Raw genomic sequence first — 26,656 nt, 5'->3', positions numbered from 1 at the left:
CCAGGCGTTCAACCTCGCGGTGGAGGTGCCTCCCGTAGCAGAATGTGCAGCTCTGGCTCTAGCTCCAGACTCCAGCTTCCTGCAAACACAGTCCCTGAAGAGCAGCAGCTTTGCCTGCACGAATGAGGTACCTACAACCACGTGAACGGACCGGCTTAGACTCCCAGCTCAAGGCTTGGGGAATTAACCCTGGCTGTTGCAGGCATTTGAGGACTGTGCCAGCAAATGGGAAGCTCAGACCATCTCTTTTTGTCTCTCTCATTCAGTATCTGTCTGCATTTCAAATAATTTCAAGTAAAAATAAAATGTTTGCAGGCAGAAATCTCACTAATCATAGCTATCAATTAGAAATACTTATCAGAGAAAAACATATCTAAATAAATTCTAGTGTGTTATTGCAACAGAATATTACACAGCGGTGAAAAGACGCAAACTATTGTTAGGTACAAGAATATAGACAATTTATACTTACTGGGTTGCGCACAAGAAGCCAGACAGGAAAAAAAAAAACTCAAGTTTTGTGAAATTCAGAAACCAGCAACATTAATCTGGGCAGATTATAAATCAGAATTAGGGGACTCGGTGGCATTCAGGTGAATGTGCATGTACAGACACAAGATACATTGTACAAGTTTTGTGTACAAATCTGTCAGTAGAGGGCTAGGCACCAGGATATGGCTGAATCGGCTTCTGCCTGCAGAGCCAGTATCCCCTGTGGGCACTGGTTCAAATCCCGGCTGCTCCACTTCTGATCCAGCTCCCTACTGTGGCCTGGGAAAGCAGCAGAGGATTGCTCAAGTCTGTGAGGCTCTGCACTCATGTGGGAGACCTGGAAGAAGTTTCTGGCTCTTCACTTCAGATCAGCTTAGCTCTCACCATTGCAGCCATCTAGGGGGGTGAACCCATGAATGGAAGATCTTTCTTGGCCCTCTGTCTCCTTCAGACAAATAAATAATTTAAAAAAGAAAAAGTTAGTTTGTTCTGATACAAAATATTTTTAAATCCATACATATTAAGGCTAGAAGTTCATTAAAATACATATCATGAAAAAGAGTATACATGTATTTGAAAAAGTTTTTGCACCAAAGTAAACCTATTCTTTAGTTCCATGGTTTTTTTTAAAAGATTTGTTTATTTTTGTTACAAAGTCAGATATACAGAGCAGAGGAGAGACAGAGAGAAATATCTTCTGTCCAATGATTCACTCCCCAAGTGACCACAATGGCTTGTGCTGCGCCGATCTGAAGCCAGGAGTCCAGGGGCTCTTGCAGGTCTCCCACATGGGTGCAGAGTCCCACGGTTTTGGGCCATCCTCTGCTGCTTTCCCAGGCCACAAGCAGGAAGCTGGATGGGAAGCTGGGCTGCCGGGATTAGAACCGGCGCCCATATGGGATCCCAGCACTTTCAAGGTGAGGACTTTAGCCGCTAGGCCAAGGCCCCGGGGCCCAGTTCCATGTTTTGATGGGCATCTTGATTTACTCTTGTTTCTGCATGCTGGTAGTTTTGGTTGATAAAATTTCATGAGATTCCTTTAAGGTATGATGTATAGAATTAAGCTTGGTACCTTTCTTAGGAGTTCTAAAACATCTTTCATACGTTCAGGAAAACCCAAAGAAAAAGATAGGTGGGTTTTTTTGTTCTTGTTAGATGTATTTGTCATTCGTTTGGAGTTTTTTGTATTGTTGGCCTCTGAGGGGCAGGGTGGACATAGGAAAGAAATTGTTTTTCAAAGAAGTCTGTTTTCTTGGCCATGCACAAGAAAAGTCAAGAGCCGCTCTCTGCCGGGTAGCACTCAAGATTTGTGGGAGTAACAGATAGAAACAGATACCTACGGTGCCATTGCAGGGCAGCAGAGGCTGTGAGAGAGGTGGTGTGACGTGTGTGTGCTGCTCCCTCAGAACATTCTAGAAGGCTTCCTCAGTGGGCATCCCTGGCTTGTACTTCTGCCACACCTGCAGTGCAGGTCTGAGAGTCCTTTTCAGTTCCATCGCGCCTCCCTCAGCCCTCCCTCAGAGCTGCATCAGTTTCAGGGATCCACCTGGTCACCAGTTTCTGGAAGGCAGCAGTGTTCTTTGAAATGTGTATACAGGGAAAGGTGATATTTCTTTGTATTCATCCTGACGCCCCCACCCTGCCCTGGGGCCCCAGGGGGGCTAGGCGAGGAGCAGTCCATCCGCTGCTTTCATGTTTACACATGGGGCTCTCCTGATAGCGGATGTACCTAGAAATACTCAGCGGAGTCCCTGGTATTGGTGTGGTTATTCCTAGAAACAGACATTTTCAGAGCTGCATTGTGGCTCACCAAGAGCTGGCGAAGCTGTGTGCGTTCTGCAGTGGCGTTATTACCAGGGCTCCCTTCCCTCTCCTTCCTGTCACCTCTCTGCTCACAGAGATTATCATGGGCTGTGTTGTCAGTGTGATTGAAAATGGCTAAATCAGTTTTGAAGGTATAAAAAAAATTAGGTATAGGAAAGCCATTTATTGTTTTAATTTAAATTTTCTTTTGTTATATATTTGAAAGAGAACAAGAAAGAGGGGGGGTCTTGCACTAATTATCTGCCCAAGGTCCCGCATTGAACAGCCTGGGATGGGCCAGGCCAGAGTCAGGAAGCAGAGTCAGGAGCCAGGAGTTCCCACATGGGGAGTTAGGGACCCACTACTTGAATCATGAATGTCAGCTGGGAGCTGGAATTTAGAGGGTAACCAGAATTCACACCCAGGCATTCCATTCTGGCTTGCCAGAGGCATCTTCACTGCTATTCCATAACTCCCATTCCTGGGGAAAAAAATTTATATGCAAAAATTATTTTATATACCACATGACACATGTTGCATATCGGAACCATTGGTTAGTGGAGGCTGATGCATCAGGGCTCCCACCTTGGCTGTCCTTTCCCGCTGGCCCAGCACTCATCCTCTGTTGTAAATAAGAAGTCGGAGTCAGCGGGAGAGGCTGAGTTTAAAGAAGAGTCCAGCTTAGTGAGCTGGTTAGATGGGGATTTCAGAGCACAGGCTGGAGAGGAAGGACAGTTTGGGGTGCCACTATCGGGGGGACCCTACAGGGAAGAGTGCATGGGTAGGCTGTGCCCTTCCTCCTGTCTACACAAAAATGGCCCTAATCCCTGGAGCTGTGGTCATCTTAGTGAAAGCCTTGAATACCATTTTTTGAGAAAGACAACTTCCTTCATTCTTACATGCTTATCTGCTAAACCTGCATTGCAAAGGAAATGCTGACTGTTGGGAATAAAACCTATTATTATTATTATTATTATTATTATTATTATTATTATTAGACTTGGGTGTAAGACCAAAAAGTAAATATAGAAGATGACCTGAGTGCAGATCTTTGTGCTGTGAGGGCTCTGCACCTGGCCCAGGCGAGTGCTGCTCTCAGGCCTGCCTGGGCCGCTGGCCCGTGCTGCTTGTCAGGTTGGAGTAGAGTAGATCATGAGGTCTGCCTGCTGGTGTGCCTGCCGAAACAGCACCGAAGGCAGCAGGGAAAGTCAGGTGGTACAGCAGGTCATCAGCTCAGGAGACATCCATTTCCAGATGTTGACATCAGACCCCGAGTACTTGGGGAGGCCCAGATGGAATTTCTGGTTACTGGCTTCAACCTGTCACAGTGTCAGCTACTGGGGGCATGTGGAGAGTGAACCAACCAGTAGAAGATCTCTCTCTCTCTCTTTTTCTCTTTCTCTCTCTGTGGGGGTCTCTGTGCAACATTCAGCCTTTCAAATAAATACATAAATCTTATTTAAAAAAAAATAAGAGTCATGCTTGACTCCAAGTCCATGCTCCCATCTTGTATTCTCTGACCCTCACACAAATCACACAGCCACCTGGTATGCACTTGGAGCGTTTGTATGCAACCAGTGTGAATATGAGCAGGGTGGCCCCCTGCTGAGTCCCCTTCTCCACATGGCGCCCCTAGAGCTCACACATGTCCTTACAACAACCCTCAGGAGGAATGATGAGCTCTGCAGCTGGCCAGATCCGGCACTCAAAATGATTTTCATTTCCTACTTATCTTTGAAGGTTAAAGGAATGTCGGCAAATATTTGCATGGTTTCTATGGTGAAGGCAGCCCAAGATCAAGTGTGTGATTGTTTAGTGTCAGAATCAAAACTGCACTGCCCGGGACTTCCACGAAAAGGGTGCGTTTGTGACTTGAGGCAGAGTAGACACTCTGCAAGTCAGAACTGTCTTTAAGTTTCATGAGTTCAGGGTTTCAGCAACGTGGCATGAAGGAGAACATGGACTCTTCGGGCATTTGAAAACTTCATTTTATAAAAAATGAAATGGTCCTCCTACTCGATCAAAAATATCACCCAGTGACCCCAGGTAGTGTTGGTTGATAATCGGGGTGCCTGGAGTGGATCTTGGGACACATTGTGGGTTGTGAATTCATCCAGGACAGACTCCTCCCCCCAACCAAGGGACGTCATTTCTGCTCTGTCACCCTTGATTCTGCTGTCTTCTGGCAACCATGCATACGTGGGGACAGAGGTTTATTATATGCCTGCTATGCACAGTTCCGAGAGGTTCTGGGTTGTTAAGCCAGTTACGTTGGCCTCTGCTTCCCGAGGGCTGGCGTCAGTGTCAATGGGCAGGAAGTACTTGGGCAGCAAGTAAGGAAGACCCAGCATGGCAGGGGCTACGGTGGAGCGCTGCGTGGAGTAAAAGGGTCGTGGGGTAAAGGTCACAGCAGTGTGAGCGAGAGGGCAAGAGATCATCCTCCAGAGAGGTGTCCCGGTTTGGGAAGGCCAAGGCCAAGTGCCGGAGAGTGGAACGAAGGGTTTGAAACAGGAGGATGGGTCAGCACAGCTTCACGTGCTATGGAGAAGACAGACTGGGAAGAGGCAGAATGGTGGGCGGGGTCTGGCAGTCGTGTTGGCAGTAGAGAAGGTAGGGAGCTTGGGTAGGTGGTAATGCTGCTTGCTCCAGGAGGAGGACAAGGCATGCATTTGGGGCTTACAGCAGCTGTGAAAGGAGTTCAGGAGTCAATGGAAATTGCAGGTTCAGAACCTGTGCTTGCACCTGGGGCTCACCTCCGAGGGCCAGCTGCCCAGGACTGTATCTGCCAAGAAAGCAGTTCTTCAGAGAGCACCAGACGGGACCACAGCATTGTAGCCTTACTAAACAGCCTAATGGTGTGCACCCCCACATGTACAAATGTGCTCCATGCAACTGACTTGACGCCTTCCTCATTTGTGTGCATGCTAAGACCAGCATGGACAGGACTCTGACATGGTGAATGAACCTGACCACAGACAGCAAGCCTTTAGACAGATCTGCATTGACTTTGGTAAGGTGAGACAGCCGTGTTGGGGTCATCGTCCTCTCTCCCCAGTTGCACCCGACAAGCCCCTGGCCCCATATGGCTACCTTCACCCACCATTTCAGTTCATTTGTCCTGTGTCCCTCCTCAGAGTCCACGTGGGCTCAGCATCCCCTGGCTCCCTACAGATATTGCACACCACCAAATCATCGTCAGACAGTACAGGCCCCCTGTTTCACAGTACAGGGGATGGCGCGTGCCTCTGTCCAGCCTCAGCCCCACCACGGGCAGGTCTCTGTGGCTCCTCCTAATGATCAGATAATGGCTGTGGCCAGGAAACGAGAGGACTGAAAGAGAAATAGAAAGGGTCAGATGTGATGGGAGTTACCGGACGCTGACAGGAAAGCCATCATCTCCAGCTGGGGAATCAGGAAAGGCAGGATGTGAAGTGGACTCTCAAGAACAGCAGAATTGGACACAGAGAAGCACACCAGCAGTGGCCAGCTGCTGGGAAGGCAGCACGGAAGTCGGGACCAGGGCATCCCCTGCAGGTGGTAGGCGCAGCAGACCAAAGGCAGGGACAGAAATGCTGCCACAGAGTCTCAGCCATTTTTTGCCCTGTATCAAAACCCTGGGCCTTGGGTCACAAGTGAGGGCATCTGAGATGACTCCATTATTACTGGTTGCATCTGAGATGACTCCATTATTACTGGTTGCAAAGTACCTTGTGTGTCACCTAATACTGGTATTGAGCTATTAATAGTTTCTGCTTGACTGTCATAATAATTAGAAGAAGGCTGCTTGACAGAATTAAGATGCTGAAAGTGGAGCAGCGGGGATTTGATCCTGTGCCTGATGTTACAGGAGGCAACTTAACTTGTTAACTGTTGCTGGTTTTCATTTTCACTTTGTAAAACCATGTTAGTTGCCTGCAGGGATAGAAGGATAGATATTGGAGAGTGTTGTCGTGGCCTTATCTACAACAGGTAGAGATTAGGGGACAGCTTAGAAAGCCTACACTTTAGCAAACTGAAGACTTTGAAATATTTCAAGGGTTGAGGCCGGATTCCTCATAAATCATTCTCTGCATCTGCACTTGGGACGCGTTGCTGGACCAGGCCCCAAGAGCAGACGGTCACTGCTTCCCTCTGTCCACTCCGTAGGTGATGACTGACCCAGAGCACAGCATGGAGACCAAGTAGAATGCTGCATCTTCCTCACCATGCTGCGCCTCGTGGGGTGGAGACTCAACATGCTAGCAGGTTCTGGCCTCCAGATGCCCTCTGACAGCTCAGGAAACTGATGAAGCTTGGAGAAGGCACCCTCAGGCCAGATTCTTCATCTGTGAGCTGTGCATGTTGTTAGGGTCCTGACAGGAAGTGAGTGACACATGGAAGGTGGAGATGAAGGACTTAATGCACTTAACCTATGACAGCGGAGTCAGAAAGCTCAGGAGGCGGGGCTGTGGTGAGCCCCTTGGTGGCTGTCAGGCTGATCCCTGACCATTCTGGAAGGGAGAGGGGAAGGGGTGAGCAGGATCCAGAGGAGGAATCCAGGGAAGAGCTGTCAGGGACCTAAGAATGTGCCCTCTCCCCTTCCTGTCTGGACTCCTGCTGGAGCTTCCCCATGGCATAGGGCAGCTAAGGGTCTGCCCTCCACACAGAGACCCGGGAGAGAAAGATGCCCCTCTCCCCACACATTCCTGCCCCCAGCATTTACTCTTATAGCCTTGTATGTGATGGGGGTGAATAGGGTAGGATCTCTGGTGTTTCCAGGCTCTTGGTGAAACCGTATGGGAATGAAAGACTGGTAAGTAGAATATTAAGTGAGCGGTTTACCCTGTCATGCCGTGTGAGTCAGACTCGGCCTTGGCCCCTGCTTTATCTGAGGCTGTTATTGAACTGGTTCAAGAAATTGTGCATCGAGATCAAAGCAGTTAAACAGATACATTGGCTTGTGTAAATATCCTTGAACTCCTCCCCCTGCCTTCCGGTCCGCCTCCTCTTGCCAACTCCATTCAGCACCTCTAGAGGCTGTTAATATGCATAATGATTGTAAGAAACATTGCATCTGCTTTGGTTCCAGCTGGCTCCAGCCACCCGACTCTGCCCATAGTTCCCATTGTAATCTCTGCTTGCTAGACAACTGCACGGTCATCTCTGTAGCTGCCTTGTTGTAGATTCTAAATGTTGGTCTTTCTGTGTTGCATTCATGGTTGCCCTCAGCATGTTTGTAACTTTGAATTTACCATTCCATTTTGGTATTTTGAGGATAGTTAGAAGGAATCCACCCGGTGTTGAAAGCTGTCTTTACTTCATGTTTAAAAGCCTTGGAACGTTCTTTATCACTGTTATCTCCTTATAAAGCTTTCACATAAACATCAGTGGACTTTAGCTTCTATGGGACTTACTCTGGTTTTAAGTTAGGTCAGGAACTGGACCAGATTGATTCACAGGCCTTAAACAACTTGCTAACGTTTTCTTTAGACAAATATGGAAAGTGAAAAACCATATAAATATAAACATTGTAATCTACCTACTCTTTTTTTTACAGTGATTTATACAAAGACTCATGCAAAAAATTGTATCCATGTAGATGAGGTTTTCAGTCTTAGCTTTTGCTGTGTCACTAAATGGGAATTGACAATAAATGTCACAGCATATAGAGCACGAAATTCAAAACAGGTAAACCATTTTTTAAGAAGGTCATTTAGCCCAAAAGGACAGCTGACTTTGTAAGAAATCTATCAATGTAAACAGATTATTACTAACATGATGAATAATCATGGCTATTATTAATAGACATTTTTAAAAGCATTTGATGAAAATGCACTCTATATTTTGGGTAGTAGCAACATTTTACAAGGAACGTAAGGGAGCCTTGTAAACATATCAACATAGTTTGTATCACTGTGATTGCTTAAACATTTGTTTGATAATCATCAGAGGCACCACAGACTAAAAGATTGAAGATGAAACTCATCAGCCCTAGTAAAGCTCTTTTAGGATCCAAAATCCATCCGTTTCCTTTGAACAGCTCACTCAGACTAAACGCTGAGTCCTAGTTTTGAATTGGGGGTGAGAAGATAAATGCACAGCCCCACGGTGTCTGTGCCCAGCCGAGTGGAACTTGATGGACAGTTTGCACCTGCACTTTTGTTTACAGTGTGTCAGAGGAGCAAAGAAGTATTTCTTCAGCTAGAAATATTAATAACACAGATATAAATCATGTACATAAGAACTACAGCCCAGAACAGAGCACTCTATCTTCTTTTTTAAGCCAAAAACAGAATGCCGTTTTGTCCAAATGTCATCCTAGGAATGGTTTCCTTAAAATCATTCCTATACTGTTTGCTAAACCCTTATTACCAATGAACAGTATCAGCTGACATCAGGGCCATGCCCTCAGAGGTGAGCTCTGTTACAAGGTGTGATATTCAGGGGAGCAGTGGGTTTAGGGCACTGATGACCAAAATGAGCCTTGCAGGACACAGAAAATAGGGTAGGTACAGAAAAGAGAAATAGCTTCTCAGGCTAAGGGAAGAGTGTCAACAAAACTATGGAAATAGGCATTGTTGGGTATATGTCTGTGACCTATCTGTGCTCAAACCTGGCCAAGGATTAGGGTTGCCTGAAGAACTATAAAAAGAAGAAAAAGGAAAAATCCAAAGGCTAACCATTGGAGATCTGATTGAGTGGGATAAGGTAAAGCCCAGACATCCAAGCTTTTCTAAAAACCCATGACTGTCTCTCTTCATGGTCAAGGTTGTCCAGTATGTAACTATAGTATAAGGAATACAGTGTATGGGAGAGTGCACTGCGATGTATTAGAGGCGTGAGTTGCAGAGAGGGGGGAAGAGAGAGCTTCCTCTGATGGTTCACTGCCCAGATGGCCTCAATAGCCAAGTCTGCATCTGTGACTGGATCACATTTTTGAGATGAAGGATCGTTTTACAGTTGGACATTGCTGTATAAGCATCTTGCTCAAAATCTGCCTCCATTGCCTGGACCTAGTGGGCGAGTTCTGCTCTGCGTGATGTTGGCTGGAGCTGCGGTCATCCTGAGCATCAAGTTCCAGCTGGTTCTTTCACCTGGAGCTCAGCAGGACCCGCCCACAGGGGCATCTTCCTGTACTGCCCGCAGCGTGGCCACTGGGTTCCACAAGGAGGCATCTCAAGAGCAAGCATTTAAAGAGACCCCAGGCTACGAGGTTTCTCTGACATTCCTTGGTTCATCTCAGACATGACTTCTGCCACATGTTGCAGTGGGTCAGGCCAACACTCAGCCCAGCTCAGATTCGGCAGACGATGGACTCACTCCCTTCCTTGCTGGGAGGGGCAGCCACTGTTTTAGTCTTATTCCTCCAATGTAAATGCCCCAAATCAATCAGAATCAGAATAAATAAGGCAGAACTTGAAGACATTGGATAGATGTCATTAACGACACAACTGAGAATTGGTGTTGGACTATTTAGGATGTTGCTGCTTGGGACATCACTGTCTACAACCTGTATCTGAGTGCCCGGTTTGAGTCCTGGCTGCTCTGCTTCCAGTCCAGCTTCCTGCCACTGTGCACGCTGGGAAGCAGCAGATGATGTCTTGGGTGGTCCTGCTACAGAGTGAGTTCCAGATTCCTATCTTTGGCCTGACTGGGGCCCTGGCAGTTGGAGGCCTTCTGGAGAGTGAACAGAGGGTGGAATGTCTCCCCTGTTTCCGTTTATGGGGTATCTGCCTCTGCCCTACCCCAAAAAGGGAAGCCATGGCACCTCTCTGCAGCCCGAGACCTACAGCCTTCTCACGCCGTGTTCCGCTGCTGTCCACTGGGCAGCAAGCACCTTGCTTGCCCTATCGCACACTGCTCTGTGTTAAGTGGAGTTCTTCTCTCCAGGATCCCTGCCTCTGCGTGATCCAGTAGCCCATGGTACAGAGACAAGGTTCACACGCGGTTCTTTTCCTCACAGGAGGAGATTCCATTTTGATCTCCCAGGATCCTGATCAGAGCAGCTTCGCCCTAGTTACTCTGTGAACTTCAAGTTGCCTGCAGTGGCCCCTGGAGTCATCTAGTTCCCCAATGATGCAGTCCTGGAAAGTAGACTGGAAGCATTGTCATCACCTGGTGTCCAATGTGTGATTTTTATAAATCCCTTAAGAAAATGTGTAGGAACTGATGCACTGTTGCATAATGTAGCAGTGCTGGCAACCCATATGGGTATCAGTTCATGTCCTGGTAATACCGCTTCCAATCTAGCTCCCTGTTTATGGCCTAGGAAAGCAGTGGAGGATGGCCCAAGTCCTTGGGTCCCTGAAGCCACATGGGAGACCTGGCTTGGGATCAGCTCAGCTCTAGACATTGCAGCCATTTGGAGAAGGAACCAGCACGTGGAAGATCTCTCTGTCTCTCCTTTTCTCTGTAAAATCAGTCTGTGAAATAAAAACAAATAAATCTTTTTAGAACAAGTGTAGTTTGAAGGGAAAACTGAGTTTAGTTTATTTGATTGCTGTTTCTGTTTTTGTTTTCTGGAACACTTTGTAATTTTGCCCTCCCAATAAGAACTCTGCAGTAACAACTCAAGGGTGTGGGGCCAACATGTGTCCCACCTCACCAGTGATGAGCCCTATTGATTGACAGCTTGTGTCACAGTCACGTTGTGTGATTGACAGGAGTTCCTCACCTCACAGTTGAAGCATCTGGGATTCAGGGAATAACCCTCAGTAACTCTCACCTCTGCCCCTGCAGGTCGTCACGCTATGGTACCGAGCTCCAGAAGTCCTGTTGCAGTCCAGCTACGCCACCCCCGTGGATCTCTGGAGTGTTGGCTGCATTTTTGCAGAAATGTTCCGCAGAAAGTAAGAAGCATGTTTTCTTTATGAAACTTCATTGCCATGGCAACATGGCATGTTTGTCTATTGTGCACTCAGGATGCCCAGGTCCACCTGCTCTGGCCGCCCCTCCAAGCCTGGGTCACTTTGGAGTGGGGCTTATTTCTCAGCCCTCACAGCAGTTTTGACGGGCTGTAGCTTCCAGCTCTGTTTGTGAATGCCCAACCCACTGTTCTTGTGGCTGGCATGGTATCTGTGGGCAGTGATAGACTCTGGGGAATATGAGGCATAGGGCTGTTATGGAGGTGGACGATTTTTAAGCAGAAATTGTAATGGTCAGAATGGTTGAGGAAAGGCTGTTGAGGCTGGAAGAGATTAGTTAGGGAACATGGGGGATATTCTCAGACTGCCGTGCTAAGGAGAACCTGAGTCTTCTGCACTGTTGGACAGAGGTAGAACAAGCAAGTAGGAACCGCGGCAGTGCAGATGTATACTCCCCAGAGGGGGACTGTCCGTTAAGGTAGTTACCTGGAGAGGGGGCTTGGGGTTCTGTGTTCTCCCTGGATGTAGAGGATGGGCTGGACCACCACACTCTGGCACCCAGAGACTGAGCTAACTGATTGCCAAGGCCCCTTGGAGCCTGCAGGTCTGTGATTCATTTCTTTGATTTGCAGGTCTCACGAAATAGCCAAACAATACAATAAAGATCTGCCAAGAGAATAATCCATACCTGGGTACTAAGTTCAGCCCAGTCAAAATTAAACAGAATATCTAACCATAATCTAATCTCTCCTGTATGTTTTCAGTTCCATGGGAAAATGTGATTTGGAAAGTGGAGTATATTCCCATGGATGTGCTGTGTTCAAAATCAAGTTCCTAAGAAACAGAGAGTCCATCTTTGCTTGTGTGTTTGGGCCAGATGAGGTTTTGTGCATGTAATAAAAACATCCAGAACTCAGCCAGTTCATTTGCAGCTGTTATGGTGGGATCATCTCATAGGCATGTGTGGACATGTTTAATGTGGACTTACTGTTTGTCAAGGATGGTATTCAAACACTATTCTAGATCACCTTGTTTAGGTGGTGTGAAGGTGGAATGAGTGTATTTGTATAACATCAAGTAGCTAGGAAGTAGCGGGGGTACAAATTCAAAAGTCTTCTGAGTTCCATCCCAATGCTATTCTACCAGAAAAGGGGGGATGGGGAAGAAAGAGTAATATGGGACCTGGATATGCTGTTTATCATGTAGGCTGCAGTGGTAGTAATGAAAGCTTAGTCTTTAATCAGCACTTCAACATCATTTGGGCCCTGGTTGGAAATGCAGGTTCCCGTACTCAGCTCATCTTACTGACTAGAAGCCAATGGGTTGTAATCGAGCAAGGTGAGTTTGACAAGCCCTTCCCTTGAACCTGATAATATCCTGGGAGTAAGAGTGGGACTACAGTGCCACCAGGGACTGTGCCATCTACAGGAGACAGCCACTCCCTGGGGATGCTGACTCACCACTGGGCTGCTGCCAAGGATAATTCTTTCATCTCGTGTATTTGAAAGGTTGAAATTTCCCCCAGTGCGCTGGCTCACTCCCCAAGTGCCCCCAGCAGCCTGGGAACAGGCCAAGCCCAAGCCCAAAGCTGAGTACTCGATCACTTTGGAGTAGCCCCACCTACTTGAGTCATGGCCTGCTGGTTCCTAGGGTGAACATCAGCAGGAAGCTGATCCATGACTTGAACCCAGTCGCTTCGGTATGGGATTGGATTCCAGACTATGTCTTCATTGCTAACCAAGTGCCAGCCCCAGGTTCTTGCTTTTAAAAGTGCCTAAGGCCATTGTTTCCATCCAGCAAGTAGAGCACAGATCTGGTTAACTAAAGCTTTAAGCTCAGAGCCATGAGTACTTTGCTGGCAATGAAGAAAGCTAGGAGTTAGGAAAGTCATAATTACTACAGGTCATCCCAGGAATCATTGTATGAAGGTAAAGTTAATTAAAGAAATGCTGTTGGCATCACTTTGTATCTCTAAGATTATCCTCAATAGAAGGATGAAGACCTTTTCTGGGCTGAGGGAAGGGCTGTTATTTGTCAACAACTCAAATATTAGCCATGTTTGATGATAAAACCACTATTTGTCTTTATTGTTAAAAAAGGAAATGTATAGAATTTAGCGTTCACTAGGAAGGAATTGGCTCTATTGTGGAATATATACTGCCCCCACTCACATTCTATCTTAAAGTGTTAAGAACTTAGCCCACCCATGTGAGGATGCAATTGGTAATTTAAGATTTATTTATTTTTACTAAAAAGCCAGATTTACAAAGAGAAGGAGAGACAGAGAGAAAGATCTGTCATCTGCTGGTTCTCTCCCCAAGTGGCCATAATGGCTGGAGCTGAGCCAATCCGAAGCCAGGAGCCAGGAGCTTCTTATGGATCTCTCACGCGAGTACTGCGTCCCAAGGCTTTGGGCCATCCTCTACTGCTTTCCCAGACCACAAACAGGGAGCTGGATAGGTAGTGGAGCAGCCGGGATACGAACCGGTACCCATATGGGATCCCAGTGTGTGCAAGGCAAGGACTTTAGTCACTATGCTACTGTGCCAGGCCCAACTGCATCCCCCTTACACACCTTGGGACAAGTGCAGGGTCCCAAGGACTCAAACCATCCTCCACCACTCTCCCAGGCACATTAACAGGGATCTGGACCCAAAGTGGAGCAACCAGAACTTGAACCTGGGCACATATGGGATACCAGTACTGCAGACAGCAGTTTAACCTACCAAGCCACTGTGCTGCCCATAAAAATCTTTGTTCTGTGGGAAACATTCCTTCTGTGCTTGAATCTGAAATGCCCAGATTCCACTCCAGCAAGTGAGGGAGGGACTCAGTGTCCAGAGGCTTAAGGAAAGGCTCTTTAGCCATCATAACAGCTTTCTGCTTTGTCTTGCTAGAACACAGAGTGCAGGGTGGGAGGAACCTGTCTGCTTTGATCGTACACATCAGAAGGCAGCCCTTCTCCCAGAGCCTTGCACCAAGCTCATGAGAAATAGTTGCTTGGAGGAGGGAGCACTATCGAAAATCAGCCTGGGGTGCCTTTAGGGTTGAGGAGTGAGTCCTGTCCACTCCCATGTCCTCCCCGCCTCCCCGGGTGGGCTTCCTGTCTTCTAGGTAGTGTCTGTCGGCTTAGCCGTGACCCTGTGATCTAACCTGCTTCTGCTCAGTTCACACAGTGGAGTTTCCTGCGATGCTCTGTATGTAGCCTGCTCCTTGCCTAATGCCAGACGTGCTCCGGGGTCCACAGGTCCGCAGCCTGGCTTGAATCCCTTGTTGTTCTGTGTTAATGCTGAATCTGGGAGTCCTGGGTTCTGCTTTCTTGCTAAGACAGTAATTCCTAAGGTTTGACCTCTCTCTTTCATCTGGAACCTTGTGGCCATATTCTTGTATGGGGACCATACTATTATTTGCTTACTTTTTAATTTAACCTCATCCTAAATAGAACTAAACGAATGTAAAATCAGACTCGGTGAGCCACTTTTAAATATGTAGCTATTGGCTGAAGTCCTTGTCTTGAATGCGCCGGGAGCCCATATGGAAGCCCATTCTAATCCCGGAAGCTCTGCTTCCCATCCAGCTCCCTGCTTGTGGCCTGGGAAGGCAGTTGAGAACGGCCCTAAGCCTTGGGACCCTGTACCCATGTGGGAGACCCAGAAGAGCTCCTGGCTCCTGGCTCCGGATCAACACAGCACTGGCCATTGTGCTCACCTGGGGAGTGAATCATCGGACACAATATCTTCGTCTCTGTTTCTCCTCCTCTCTGTGTATCTGACTTTGTAATAAAAGTAAATATTTTTTAAATGTAGCTATTAAAAGGATTAAGAAACTTAGTCTAGATGCTGATATGTGGCACAGTAGGTTAAGCCGCCACCTCAACACCAGCATCCCATAAGGGCACCCGTTGGAGTGCGGGCTTCTCCACCTCTGGTCAGGCTCCCTGCTAGTGAATCTGGGAAAGCAGCAGAGGATGGCCTGAGTCCTTGGGCTCTTCCACCCGTGTGGAAGACCTGGACAAGGTTCTGTGCTCCTGGCTCCGGTCTGGCCCAGCCCTAACCATTGCAGCCATTTGGGGAGTAAAGCAAAAGTTTCTGTGTCTCTCTGTACCTCTCTCCTCCTTCCCTCTCTCTGTTACTCTGCCTATAAAATATATAAATACATCTTTTTATATATTAAAAATGGCAATTTAATCTATATTCATGCCCAGAAATTGTCTCACATGTCATCAGCAGTAGAGGTGATAAACTGGAAACCTTCTAACAGGAGCTAGCCTGCCACTAACTCCCTGGGTGCCTGCTAAGATGCATAGTCCTGGCAGAAACTGGAGGCGATGCATGCCCCAGGAGGTCATTATCCCAGGCTGAGCGAGGTGCTGTGCAGAAGTACAGTGTGCTGCAAGCAGGCATGATAAAAAGTCTGATTTTGAAGGCTGGACATCAGGATGGGCCTTCCTCGGATGTCCCATCCTAACTGCTTATATAAAATCTTTGGAGGGAAATCGCTGTTAGTCCCTTCTAGCTCACCAGCCTCCATAAGCCAGGAGACGTGGAGGAGCCCAGACACCCCGGGACAGAACTTGAACCCTTCCGTGTGTATTCTCACGCCCCCCACACTCAGGGCGGTCTGTGGTCGTGCATTTCCAGGGAACGAGTGAGAGCTTTGTACAGCCCAGGAGGTCCCTGAGAAGCTCATACAAGTGACTGGTCAGTGATCTGCCAGGGCCGGAGCCCTGTGTGGCCCACTCTGCGGTGTTTCCGCCTTGGCTGGCATTGGGCCATGGTCCTTCATCTGAGCTAGTTTCTGCATCACTGCAGTGTAGCAGCAACAGCTGTACAGCAGAGAGGTGAGAAGCACATCCCATGTTGAGTAGCTCTGCTTTCTAGGGTCTCCAGTGTTGGACAGGTTGGCCAAGTCTCTATCCCACAGTGCCTTCTCTTCTAAATTAAATACTTAGGAAAAAGAGGCTCAGTCAAGAGTGGCTTAGGGCAGATGGCTGGCAAAGAGTCGGAGCACCATCTGTCACTGTTCTCTGGGCTTATGATGGCCCACACTGACCTCCAGACACCTTCTACAAAATGGATCAGAACTAGATTATTTTGCCTCTCTCTTGAACACGTGGTGGCTAATCCATCTTTATTTCTGATTGAGTTACATGTGAGCCCTGGCACATGTTATGAGCTTGAGCGGCAGCCAGCTTTTCGACTTGCATGATGGGAGCAGACAGGTGTGTGCACAGGCTAGATTGGTTTCTAACTCACCGGCAAGAGGAACTCACAGTGTTCGTTGTCCAGGCGTCTACTGGTTGTCTTGTGATCCTGGTCAGAGCTATTATTTGTGGTTTGAAAGTTATGGGGTTTTCCAGGTTACAGCAAAGTCGTGAAAAGAAAATACGTATTTCAAAAATAAGACTCGCCACTGATTCTCTGAATGTGGAGGTTGTGGTAAACAGACAGTAATTCTTAGAAGTTCCAAGTTGCCAGCTCTGCTGATCCTTAGTTAGGAAATGCCAAATGCTACCAAAGGAACAAAACAAATACAGTTACTGTTAGCAGGAAACAGAAAGGCTTCGTGGTGACACCGCACCTTGTCTGCTGACCTCTGGTCTATCGTCATTGGTTTCTATGAGTTAAACACCCAGTAGCTGAGAAGTGAAATTGTCCTTTGTGGCACAGCGGTCAGCTAGCAAATGTCTTTAAAAGGTCAGAGCATGCCTCGCCAGTTTTCCCATTGGGTGCTGCCTTTATCGGAGCAATCTGGGTAGTGACTCTGAGGAGATGAGGTCCTCACCACTGGGCTGGACACCAGGACACCAGGACACCAGGAGCACGCTCCCAAGAGATCAGGTCAGAACAGAGGTCAGGAGTCCAGCCCAAGAGGTCATGATAGAACAGAGGTCAGGAGGCCAGAACATTGGGAGCTTGTGCCTGAGAGGTCAGGACAGAACAGGGTCAGGAGACCAGGACACTGGGAGCATGCGCCTTAGAGGTCAGGTCAGAACAGGGTCGGGAGTCCAGGACACTGGGAGCATGCGCCTGAGAGGTCAGGTCAGAACAAGGTCAGGAGTCCAGGACACTGGGAGCATGTGCCTGAGAGGTCAGGTCAGAACAGGGTCAGGAGTCCAGGACACTGGGAGCATGCGCCTGAGAGGTCAGGTCAGAACAGGGTCAGGAGTCCAGGCTCAGCTCATGTCAGAGTGTACAAGTCTTGGGCCCTCTGCCTCTACTCCAGCCTCCTGCTGATGCACACTTTGCGAGGCTGCAGGTGATGGCTTGCGTCCCTGTGTCCCTGGCACCCATGTGGGATACCCAGATGGAGTTCCAGGCTCCTGGCTTCAGCCTGGCTCAGCCCCAACCATCGTAGCCTTTGGAGAGTGAACGAGTGAATTTAAGATTTCTTTTCCTCCCTTCTTCCTCGCTCCCTCTTTGCGTCTTTATAACTTCTTTGCCTTTCACATGAGTCTATTTTTAAAAATCCTAAAGGCAAAATCTCCCTGTAGACTTTGTATCCTCCCTGGGAAGGGAATCGCAGTGTTCTGAGCCATCTGCTGCTGGCAGCTTAATCCTGACAACGCGTCAACTTTCTTTGAAAGGTATTGTGTGAAGAAGGAGGGAGAGAGAAATCTACCATCCTGTGGCTCACTTCCACAGCAGGCAGGGCTGAGCCAGGCTGAAGCCAGGAGCCTGGAACTCCATCTATGTGTCCCACTTGGGTCCAGGGGCACACGGAGTGGGCCATCTTTTACCACTTTGACAGGTGCAGCCATAGGGAGCTGGATGCCATGCCAGCATCCCAGACTGCAGCTTAGCACACTGTACAACAGCGCCAGCCCTCAGACCAGTGATTTTGTTGTGTGTGTGTGTGTTTAAGCATCGAACTACCACCAGAGGAAGGAAGTATTGTCAGTGGGCGTGCTTGTGCCCAGGAGTCCTGCCGACTCCACAGCTGCACCACTTGGCTAATGTTATCATCTCCCTAACCAGTGCTTAGGCGGTCAGGGGCCACCACCACACACACCTCTGTGAGCTCAAGGACATCACAATCCAATACAAGAAAGCTCTGCCTACAGACAGAAACAACGGTAGCTGCGGCACACGTGCCCACTTGCCTGCAGGCTTCTGGTGGGTGTGTCCCGTAGAACATCCATCCTCCTTTACTGCCCGCCGTTCCTAGGTCCCTCATCCTCCCAGCGTTTAGCCTCAGCGCTGGGGAGTGGGGGTGGGAGAGGCCATCTCCATCCCTTTCAGCTCAGTGGTCTGTTCCTCTCGTCCCCTCCCCTCTGAGAAGCCTGCACTCCCCTCCTCACAAGGGGAAGACCTCACCCCTGCTGCTGACCCTGCCCTGCGTCTCGACTTGCCCTCCTCTCCACTTACTGGGAAAGATCCTCAACGTGTCTCCTCCGCTTCACGGCCAGACATCCCTCCAGGAGGTATGGCAGGCTGCCTCCTCTGGATCGGCATCTCGGGCTCATCCTGTAATAACATCCTGTGATACAAACAAGAGAGTAACGTGGAAGGCACTGCTGCCGTGAGCCAATGCCCAAACTCGGTATTTTCGAATATGGAATCTCCTTGGAGTCTCAGAGTAGCATGGTCAGGAGTGGGGTGAAGGGAGTTGTCATCCCCTTGACAGGAGGACAACGAGGCCTTCAGGGGTTGGGCCATGCTGGTCCCTCCAGCTCCTTCCCACCCCCACAGAACCCACCCCACCCTCATGGTTGGCTGCCATCCTCATCCTCTTTGCTATTCATCCACCTTTTCCCCAACCGGGCAGATGTTGCCCTGGACCTGACAGTAAGAGGCTGGGACCCCCAAGCCCCCTTTCCAGTCCCTAGGGGTGCAGGGCTGGCTTTAACACACCAGCTTCTCTCCCACCTTCCTAGTTCCTGCTGGTGGAACCCACGTGCATGCGTGCACGCACACACACACACACACACACACACCCCGCAACCTGGCCTTAGGATCATCCTTATCCTTCCAAGTTCAAATCCAGTAAAATCTTTTCCCCACCCAACCCCACCTGAAGTCCCAGAAGTTTTGTCCATTTCTATGCCTTCCGACTCCTTCATGGACGTGTTTAACCCTCAGCCTGGGGGCAGTAAACTGCCAGACTGGCTCCCTTTTCCCACCTGTGTACCTGGGCTCAATTACCATTTCTGTCTGGCACCTTTTTCCAAAAATGTTTTAAAACCAGTGTAGGATTCTTGGCCCTCAAAACTTGTCCAATGAAGACTCCGGCTTTCTTCTGGCCTCAGCATGTGCCACTCCCTCCCTGGCAGCCACCAGAGAAGGCCTTCTTCCTTCTGCCCTGAAGCACGTCCAGCTGCTCCTCAGAACCCCTGCCCGTCTCTCCCTCTTACACCCCTGGACCCACCACCTCTTCACTGCCCAGCAGCCTCGAGCCTCAAAGCTGCCTCCTGCCCTCACAAGAGGTTCTGTGGCTGCCTGTCTGGCCGTGTCTCAGGGCACCCTTCCCAGGCACCTGAGTGGTCATCCTAGGCTGTGTGTGGGGCAGCAGGAGGTCCTCTTCCTCAGGAGGCCGACTCCAGTCAACACACACACACACATTGCTGCCAGTGTGGTGACTGAAAAATTATTTTTATTTGGCACCAGCATTGTTAAAGCTGCACCCTGCAACACCAGCATTCCATATGGACATCAGACATGTCTCGATGACTCCACTTATGGCCCAACTGCCTGTGAATGGCCTGGGAAAGCAGCAGAAGACTGGAAGGCCCAAGTGCTTGGGTCACTGCACCCACATGGGAAACCTAGAAGAAGCTCCTGGCTCCTGGTTTGGGCCTGGCCCAGTCTTGTCTGTTGTAGCCATCTGGAGAGTTGTGAACCAGAGGATAGATCTCTCTGTCTCTCCCTTTCTCTGTGTGACTGTGACTTTAAAACTGTGTTCATGAAAAAGGAGAGCAGGAATACTCCCCCCTCCTCTGGTGCACTCCCTGAAGGCCTGCGTGGCTGCATCTGAGTTAGACAGAAGCTGGGAGCCAGGAATTCAGTCCCAATCTCTGTGCGAGTAGCAGGGATGGAACCACCAGAGCCATCATGCCTGCCTCCCAGGGGGTACATTCACAGGAAACTGGTTATCAAGAAGAGTCAAAAGCAAACCCAGGCACTTGAGTATGGGATGCGTGCTTCCCAAGCAGCATCTCAGTACCAGGCCAACTACCCACTGCTTCAGCATCTTTTCTGAGTGTGTCATTGTTGCCGAGGAGTTTGCAGCCCTTCTTGCTCTCAAGCTGAGCTCTGATGGATGCCAGTCTCTTCCCTTTTGTTTCTGTGTTGGCCTGCTGTGATTTAAAAGGGATTTGCATGGCCTGGCATGGTAGCCTAGCAGATAAAGTCCTCGCCTTGCATGTGCCAGGATCCCATATGGTCACTGGTTCATGTTGCGGCAGCTCCATTTCTTATCCAGCTTCCTGCTCGTGGCCTGGGAGGGCAGTTGAGGACAGCCCAAAGCCTTGACCCTGCACCCACATGGGAGACTCGGAAGTCTCCTGGCTTTGGATCAGCTCAGCTCTGGCCATTGCAGCCACTTAGGGAGTAGATCAGTGGACAGAAGATCTTCCTCCTCTCTGTCTCTCCTCCTCTCTGTATATTTAACTTCACAATAAAAATAAAATAAATCTTTAAAAAAAAAGAGGGGTGCTCTGCAACACTGGAGTGGGTTTTGTGTGGTGCTGGCCCTCGTCTCTTGTGGGTGCCCCTGTGTTGTGGTCATTTCTGAACTCATCTACCACACATCCTGTGTCCTGTCCTGAGCGTTTGCCATCTGTGCTGTAAACTCAGGATTCCACATCTGATCATTGGCAGAGCTTGACCCTGGAGCTGTGTGACTGCTACACCGAAATCTTTTTCTTTTTTTTTTTTTTTTTTTAAGATTTATTTTTATTACAAAGTCAGGTATACACAGAGGAGGAGAGACAGAGAGGAAGATCCTCCGTCCGATGTTTCACTCCCCAAGTGAGCCGCAACGGGCCGGTGCTGCGCCGATCTGATGCCGGGAACCAGGAACCTCTTCCAGGTCTCCCACACGCGGGTGCAGGGTCCCAATGCATTGGGCCGTCCTCGACTGCTTTCCCAGGCCACAAGCAGGGAGCTGGATGGGAAGTGGAGCTGCCGGGATAAGAACCGGCGCCCATATGGGATCCCGGGGCGTTCAAGGCGAGGACTTTAGCCGCTAGGCCACGCCGCCGGGCCCTACACCGAAATCTTAAATGCATTCTTCTAGAGAATTAGACCAGCATGATACAGATATTCAAAATAACATCATTTCAGTATCTAATGAGCATAAGAAATGTGAGTTTATCAGACATTCATTCTTCAACTCTCACGTTACACTAAGAGCTGTCTAAGCTTGAGCTAGGCACACTTGAAGTGCTCAGGAGTCAGTTCTACCTACTGGACGGTGCGGGTCTGAGCCGTCCAGTGACAGCATTAAGTTGCTTGTTATTTACTAGACAGGAGAAAGCAGATGAGCCCTTGCCTCTCGACCCTGGCCTCACTGACTTTTCATCCCCCCATCTCCTGTTTCACCAGCAGAAATTGCAGTTGCGGAGGGAAGGACCAAATTAGGAGATCTAGAGACCACTCTGCCTTTTGTTTTAATTAATGTCTTATTGTAAACCAGAAAAAGGATACAGCAGAATAAAATACGCCTGTTGTTCTATGCTCCATCCAAAACCGGGGTAGCTGGATATACCTCCACATCTTCATTATGAATTTGTATGTCTGTGTGTGTTAACGAATACACATTCTCATCTGTGCATTTCACAGAAATGGCCTGACACTGTGTCCCTCTGCGTACTGCCTGCTCATTTCAAGATTCTATTATGTCAGCACATAACCTTTTTACTTGCAAGAAAGAACTCCCATCCCCTGGCTCATTTTTCAGATGCTGGCAGTGGCCAGGGCTGGGCCAGAGGACTGTCACATGGTGGGGAGCAGGTCCATATGTGAGCAGTCACTGTTGCCTTTTAGAGTTCTGCATTAGCAGGAAGTCAGAGCTGTGAATCAAACCCAGGGACTTAGATGTGGAGCAGCAGCCTAACTGCTGAGCTGGCAGCTTACCCATCTGAACACCTGCTTCTTAACCCATTTTTAAAACTGTCTGATTGCTTCAAAATGTAACTAACTTCTTGTGGCTGGGCATTTAGGATTTTTTTTTTCTTTTTTATCCTGTTAACAGTATTGCATTGAAATCCTTTCCCAAGTATTTCTACACAGTGAGTTCTAGAAGCAATATTAAAAGGCCAGGCAGCATGCATATTTTTTAAAATTCTGTTAGTTGAAACAGACTACCCTTGAAAAAGCTTCAGCTGAATTCTACTTTTAGCTGAAAGTGGGAAATAAGGTTAAGATTTTGTTAAAAAGCTGTCAAGACTGCATGTGTAAACCTTGGCTACCTCTTCTGACCCTTACAAATAGTGCCAAGTGAGAGCCATCAGGTGCACATGGTCCTTTTGTAGGGCTGGTATTGAGCTTGCTGTCGTACGAGAGAGCTCTTTGAGCTCTAGAATTCGCTGGCTTCCTTTTCACCAGCTGGGGAACGATAGGGAAGGAACCAACCTCATGTCATCCGTTACGAAAGGCCTATCTTTGATCAAGTCCTGAGCAGTTTCAGACTGTTTTTTCTCACTACACAGCTCCTGCCACAGAGCTGCCCGAGGCCGGGAGAGGATGGGTGTGGGAGCAGGTAGAGGGGTGCACGTGTGGGGATACACGTGCCTGCTCTCCACTCGGGATCCCTTACCTCACCTCTCCCACTGGTTCGGCCTCCAGAGCTCATGCATCGTGACTTCCCATTCGGCCTGCGGGTCTCCTCCTCAGAGGAACTGCGGGAGCCCCTGCATCAGCCACTTCCTCAAGGGAGGAAGAAAATCACACGAGTCACTTCCAGCCTGCCAGACGCTCGGACCCACGCGGCCACATCCTTTAACCATTAAGGCGGATGAAAAAATACTCGGTTTGAGGCAAGAAGCCACTCACTGTTTAATTATAAAGCACTGGCACAGAACAGAAATATTTCGTACATTGAAATGCCAGATCCTCCCCTTCTAAATCTCTGGTCAGTAGCAAACTTTTCGTTTCCTTTTTCTCATGAACAGGAGGTACTTCCCAGCCCCACACCATAAAAAAATATGAGGCCTGCCCAAAATCGTTTTAGCTGGAGCTTGACGCGGTGATCTTGAGTTGAGTCTGGCCTTGGTTACTTCCTCAAAGCATAATACAGCACTCAGATTTGTTGTTTTATAGTGTTCATGCCATGTGCTAGATAATAAAGATGCTGAATAACACAAGCGATTTCAGATAAATGTAAATGCCTGAAGTTTTATTGCATTCCTTCATAACTTCCCATGAAACAGTGCCAAGGCACTAAAATACAACCAATGGTGGAATGTGGTTAACGAGTGGGCATTTGGTGCAGCAGTTAAATTACTGCTAGAGACATCTACCCTCCATTAGAGGCCCACGTCCACCTGCTGGCTGCACTTCCAATCCAGCTTCTTGGTAACACACCCTGGGAGGCAGTGGTGACGGCCCAAGGGTTTGAGTCACTACCACCTGCAGCGTGATTCCTGGCTGGTGGAAGCACTTCAAGAGGGGACCAATCAATGGGAAAACTGTCCTCCAAGAAATAAAATAAATAATTCATCTGAAAAAGAATAAGCTCTTATGTTTAAAATGAAAGGAAAGAGTACAGCAAAGATTCTGCTTAACTCTTGAACTAAGATGGCTGGTTGCAGAGGTAATCTGTAGGCAGTGGCGTTGGCCCATTGCTGTGGGATAGTCTGATGCCCGTGGCCTGGGCTTGGTTGTTTTGCACTAGAACTCTTGCTTCACATCTGGCCTTCTTGTGGTAGCTGGAGAAGCTGGTGGCTGGTGCTGAGTACTTGAGTACTTGAAGCACTCGGCATTTTTTTTATACATTACCAGTTTTATTATCTTTTTCATGATGCATAAGGAAGAGAGCTTTTAGATGAAAGGCTGGAAGTATTCCCGACCACTTACATAGCCCATGGATCAGTCATATACCAAAAGAAAAAACAAAGGTACACTCAAATTGTACCAAAAATAAGAGATAATTCATGGATGATTTATAAAACCTATGCTAAAGCGTAAGGATAGGATAACGGCACCCAGCATTTTTTATATTGAAATTTAAAACATAATAGTACCTGGTTTCCTTTTGTCCTCTCCCATCATCTCCCTCCTCCTCTTCCCTCCCTTCACATTTCCTTCCCTCTCTTCTCTGTCCCTCACTCCACTCTCTCTCCCACCTTGATCATAGGAAATGCAGACATTCAGCATGGTCTTCATTGTTGACCTTTGCTAGGTAATACAGGTTAGTCTTGGTTTGGTGGGTTATTGCCCCCATCTTGCTTGCTAAGTAAAATCTGTGTGTTTGGACTTGCTTCAGATAGGATTAAGAGATATGGGTTGCTTGGGGGGAGTACACACGCGCACACATGATGCGTGCACACAGGCACTTTGTTAATGCGAGAACAGAAGATGCTGTATACATTAAGATTGTATTTACTTGCAAGGGGCCATTTACATGTCAGATTTCTAGCAGAAATTAGGTATTAGTTCTATTACCAGGTCTGCTCTTATTGCTAGTATAAAAATAAAAATGATTTCATTTTCAATATTTTGCTTCTATTTCTATTCCTATAAGTTTTAGTAGGAGTCAACTTAACCAGGCAGAATACAAGGAAGTGAGAGAGACAAGAAACTGGTTTAACATATAGAGCTGAAATTGAAAAATTGTGCTAATGAATTTTCACTATAAAGGTAAACATGTTTACACATAAACATATGTAAGGCCGCAAGACTTGCTAGACATTTGCTTTTTAAAACCAGGGAAGAGATCCAGGCAACAGGAGGCTGCCAAATGTATTGGTGCTGTTACCAGCCGTTTACTTGTAAATTTGATCTCTGTCACCAGTATGGCATCCCTTTCTCTCTGGGGCATCAGACCACACCTGCAGAAAGGGGCCAGGTTCAGGATGAGAAGGGTTAAGGAACGTAGCAGAGACTGGAGAGCAACCTAAGGGAAAGCACACTCCATGTTGCCGTCTGAGAGCTGCAACCCAGAGGGCCTCTTGTGTTTGCAAACACTGCAGAAAGTGATGCCCGCTTTGGGTTGGCGACACATTGTCTGGTGGATGACTCCTCTTAGAAGAATGAATAAGTAAAGTGAACCAAAAAAAAATGTGATTTTGTAAGGACTACTACTAAACAAGGCAAAGTAACATTATCCAAAAGACCAAAAATAAAGATAAATTCTGAAATCAACTAATGAGTGCAATCAGCAGAAAATTCTTAAAAATCAGTAAATTAACTCAAAAGAACGCTAGGCAGCATCTTCTCCAAGTCAGAAATGAAGCCGGAAGAGCTGCGCACTGCACACTGCACAGTGTGACAACAGCAAGGGTGGCAATGACTCAGATGTGGAACTCTAAGAGAGCCAGGCAGTGAGCACAGCTCCAGTCTAAAGTTAGGGCCACAACATGGTGTCAGTGCCGGCAAGGACAGTATGGGAAGCTGTCACAGGCTGCTAAGGAAAAGAACAAGCACTTTGAAATGAGGAGAAAATGGCAACTGTAAGAGATAGACACCAAAAACCTGGTCTTGAAATACAGTTTTCTATTTTTTTAAGATGTATTTTATTTTTATTGTAAAGTCAGATACAAATAGAAGAGGAGAGACAGAGAGAAGATCTTTTATCTGTTGATTCATTCCCCAAACGACCACAGCAGCCTGAGGTGTACCAATCCAAAGCCAGGAGCCGGGAGCCAGGAGCCTCCTCCTGGGTCTCCCACATGGGTGCAGGGTCCCAAAGCCTTGAGTCGTCTTCGACTGCCTGCCCAGGCCACAAGCAGGCAGCTAGATGGAAAGCGGGGCTGCCAGCATTAGAACCAGCACTCATATGGGATCCTGGCACATGTGAGGTGAGGACTTTAGCCATTAGGCTACCATGCTGGGCCCAAAATGCAGTTTTCAAAACCATGAAGAGTGCCTGGCATAATGGCTCAGTTGTCTGTTCCTCACCTTGAGAGCACCGACATCCCATGTGGGCACTGGTTCTAATCCCGGCAGCTCCACTTCCCATCCAGCTCCCTGCTTGTGCCCTGGGAAAGCAGAAGAGCATGGCCCAAGTCCTTGGGACCCTGCATGTAGGTCGGAAACTAGAAGCTCCTCCCTGGTTCCTGGCTTCAGATCAGCTCAGCTCTGGCAATGCAACCATTTGGGAAATGAACCAGGGGATGGCAGATCCTGCTCCACCCCACAGAGCCCATTCCCAGAGAAATGTTGGAATTTGCATCAAGAAATGTGCACACCAACAGGAATGCAAGAAATGTGTTTTTACACCATACAAAAAGGAAAGAATGTCAGACTGGCCTCATACTGTTCACCGAAAGCCAGGTGCAACTAGAGAAAATGCCACAGCCTTGTAGGGGAAGAGTTTTTATGGACGTGCTACTTGCTACTCAGCTGGGTTGTGTTGAA

The 26,656-nt window shown here is 48.1% G+C and overlaps 1 protein-coding gene across 4 annotated transcripts in view; it reads left to right on the top strand.

The window, feature by feature from the left end:
- Positions 1 to 26,656, top strand: part of CDK6 (cyclin dependent kinase 6) — a 191,018-nt gene that overhangs the window by 124,371 nt on the left and 39,991 nt on the right. For all 4 annotated transcript variants that reach the window (XM_004582299.4, XM_058678225.1, XM_058678226.1 and 1 more), the window contains one exon: positions 11,014 to 11,123. In XM_004582299.4, the coding sequence (XP_004582356.2) occupies positions 11,014 to 11,123 (110 nt within the window). The remainder of the gene's footprint in view (positions 1 to 11,013; positions 11,124 to 26,656) is intronic.

Source organism: Ochotona princeps, chromosome 20 (assembly GCF_030435755.1).
Source record: "Ochotona princeps isolate mOchPri1 chromosome 20, mOchPri1.hap1, whole genome shotgun sequence".
In the NCBI taxonomy this organism is placed as follows: Eukaryota; Metazoa; Chordata; class Mammalia; order Lagomorpha; family Ochotonidae; genus Ochotona; species Ochotona princeps.
Note: the sequence above shows the minus strand (reverse complement) of the source record. Positions and strands in the feature narration are given on the sequence as shown.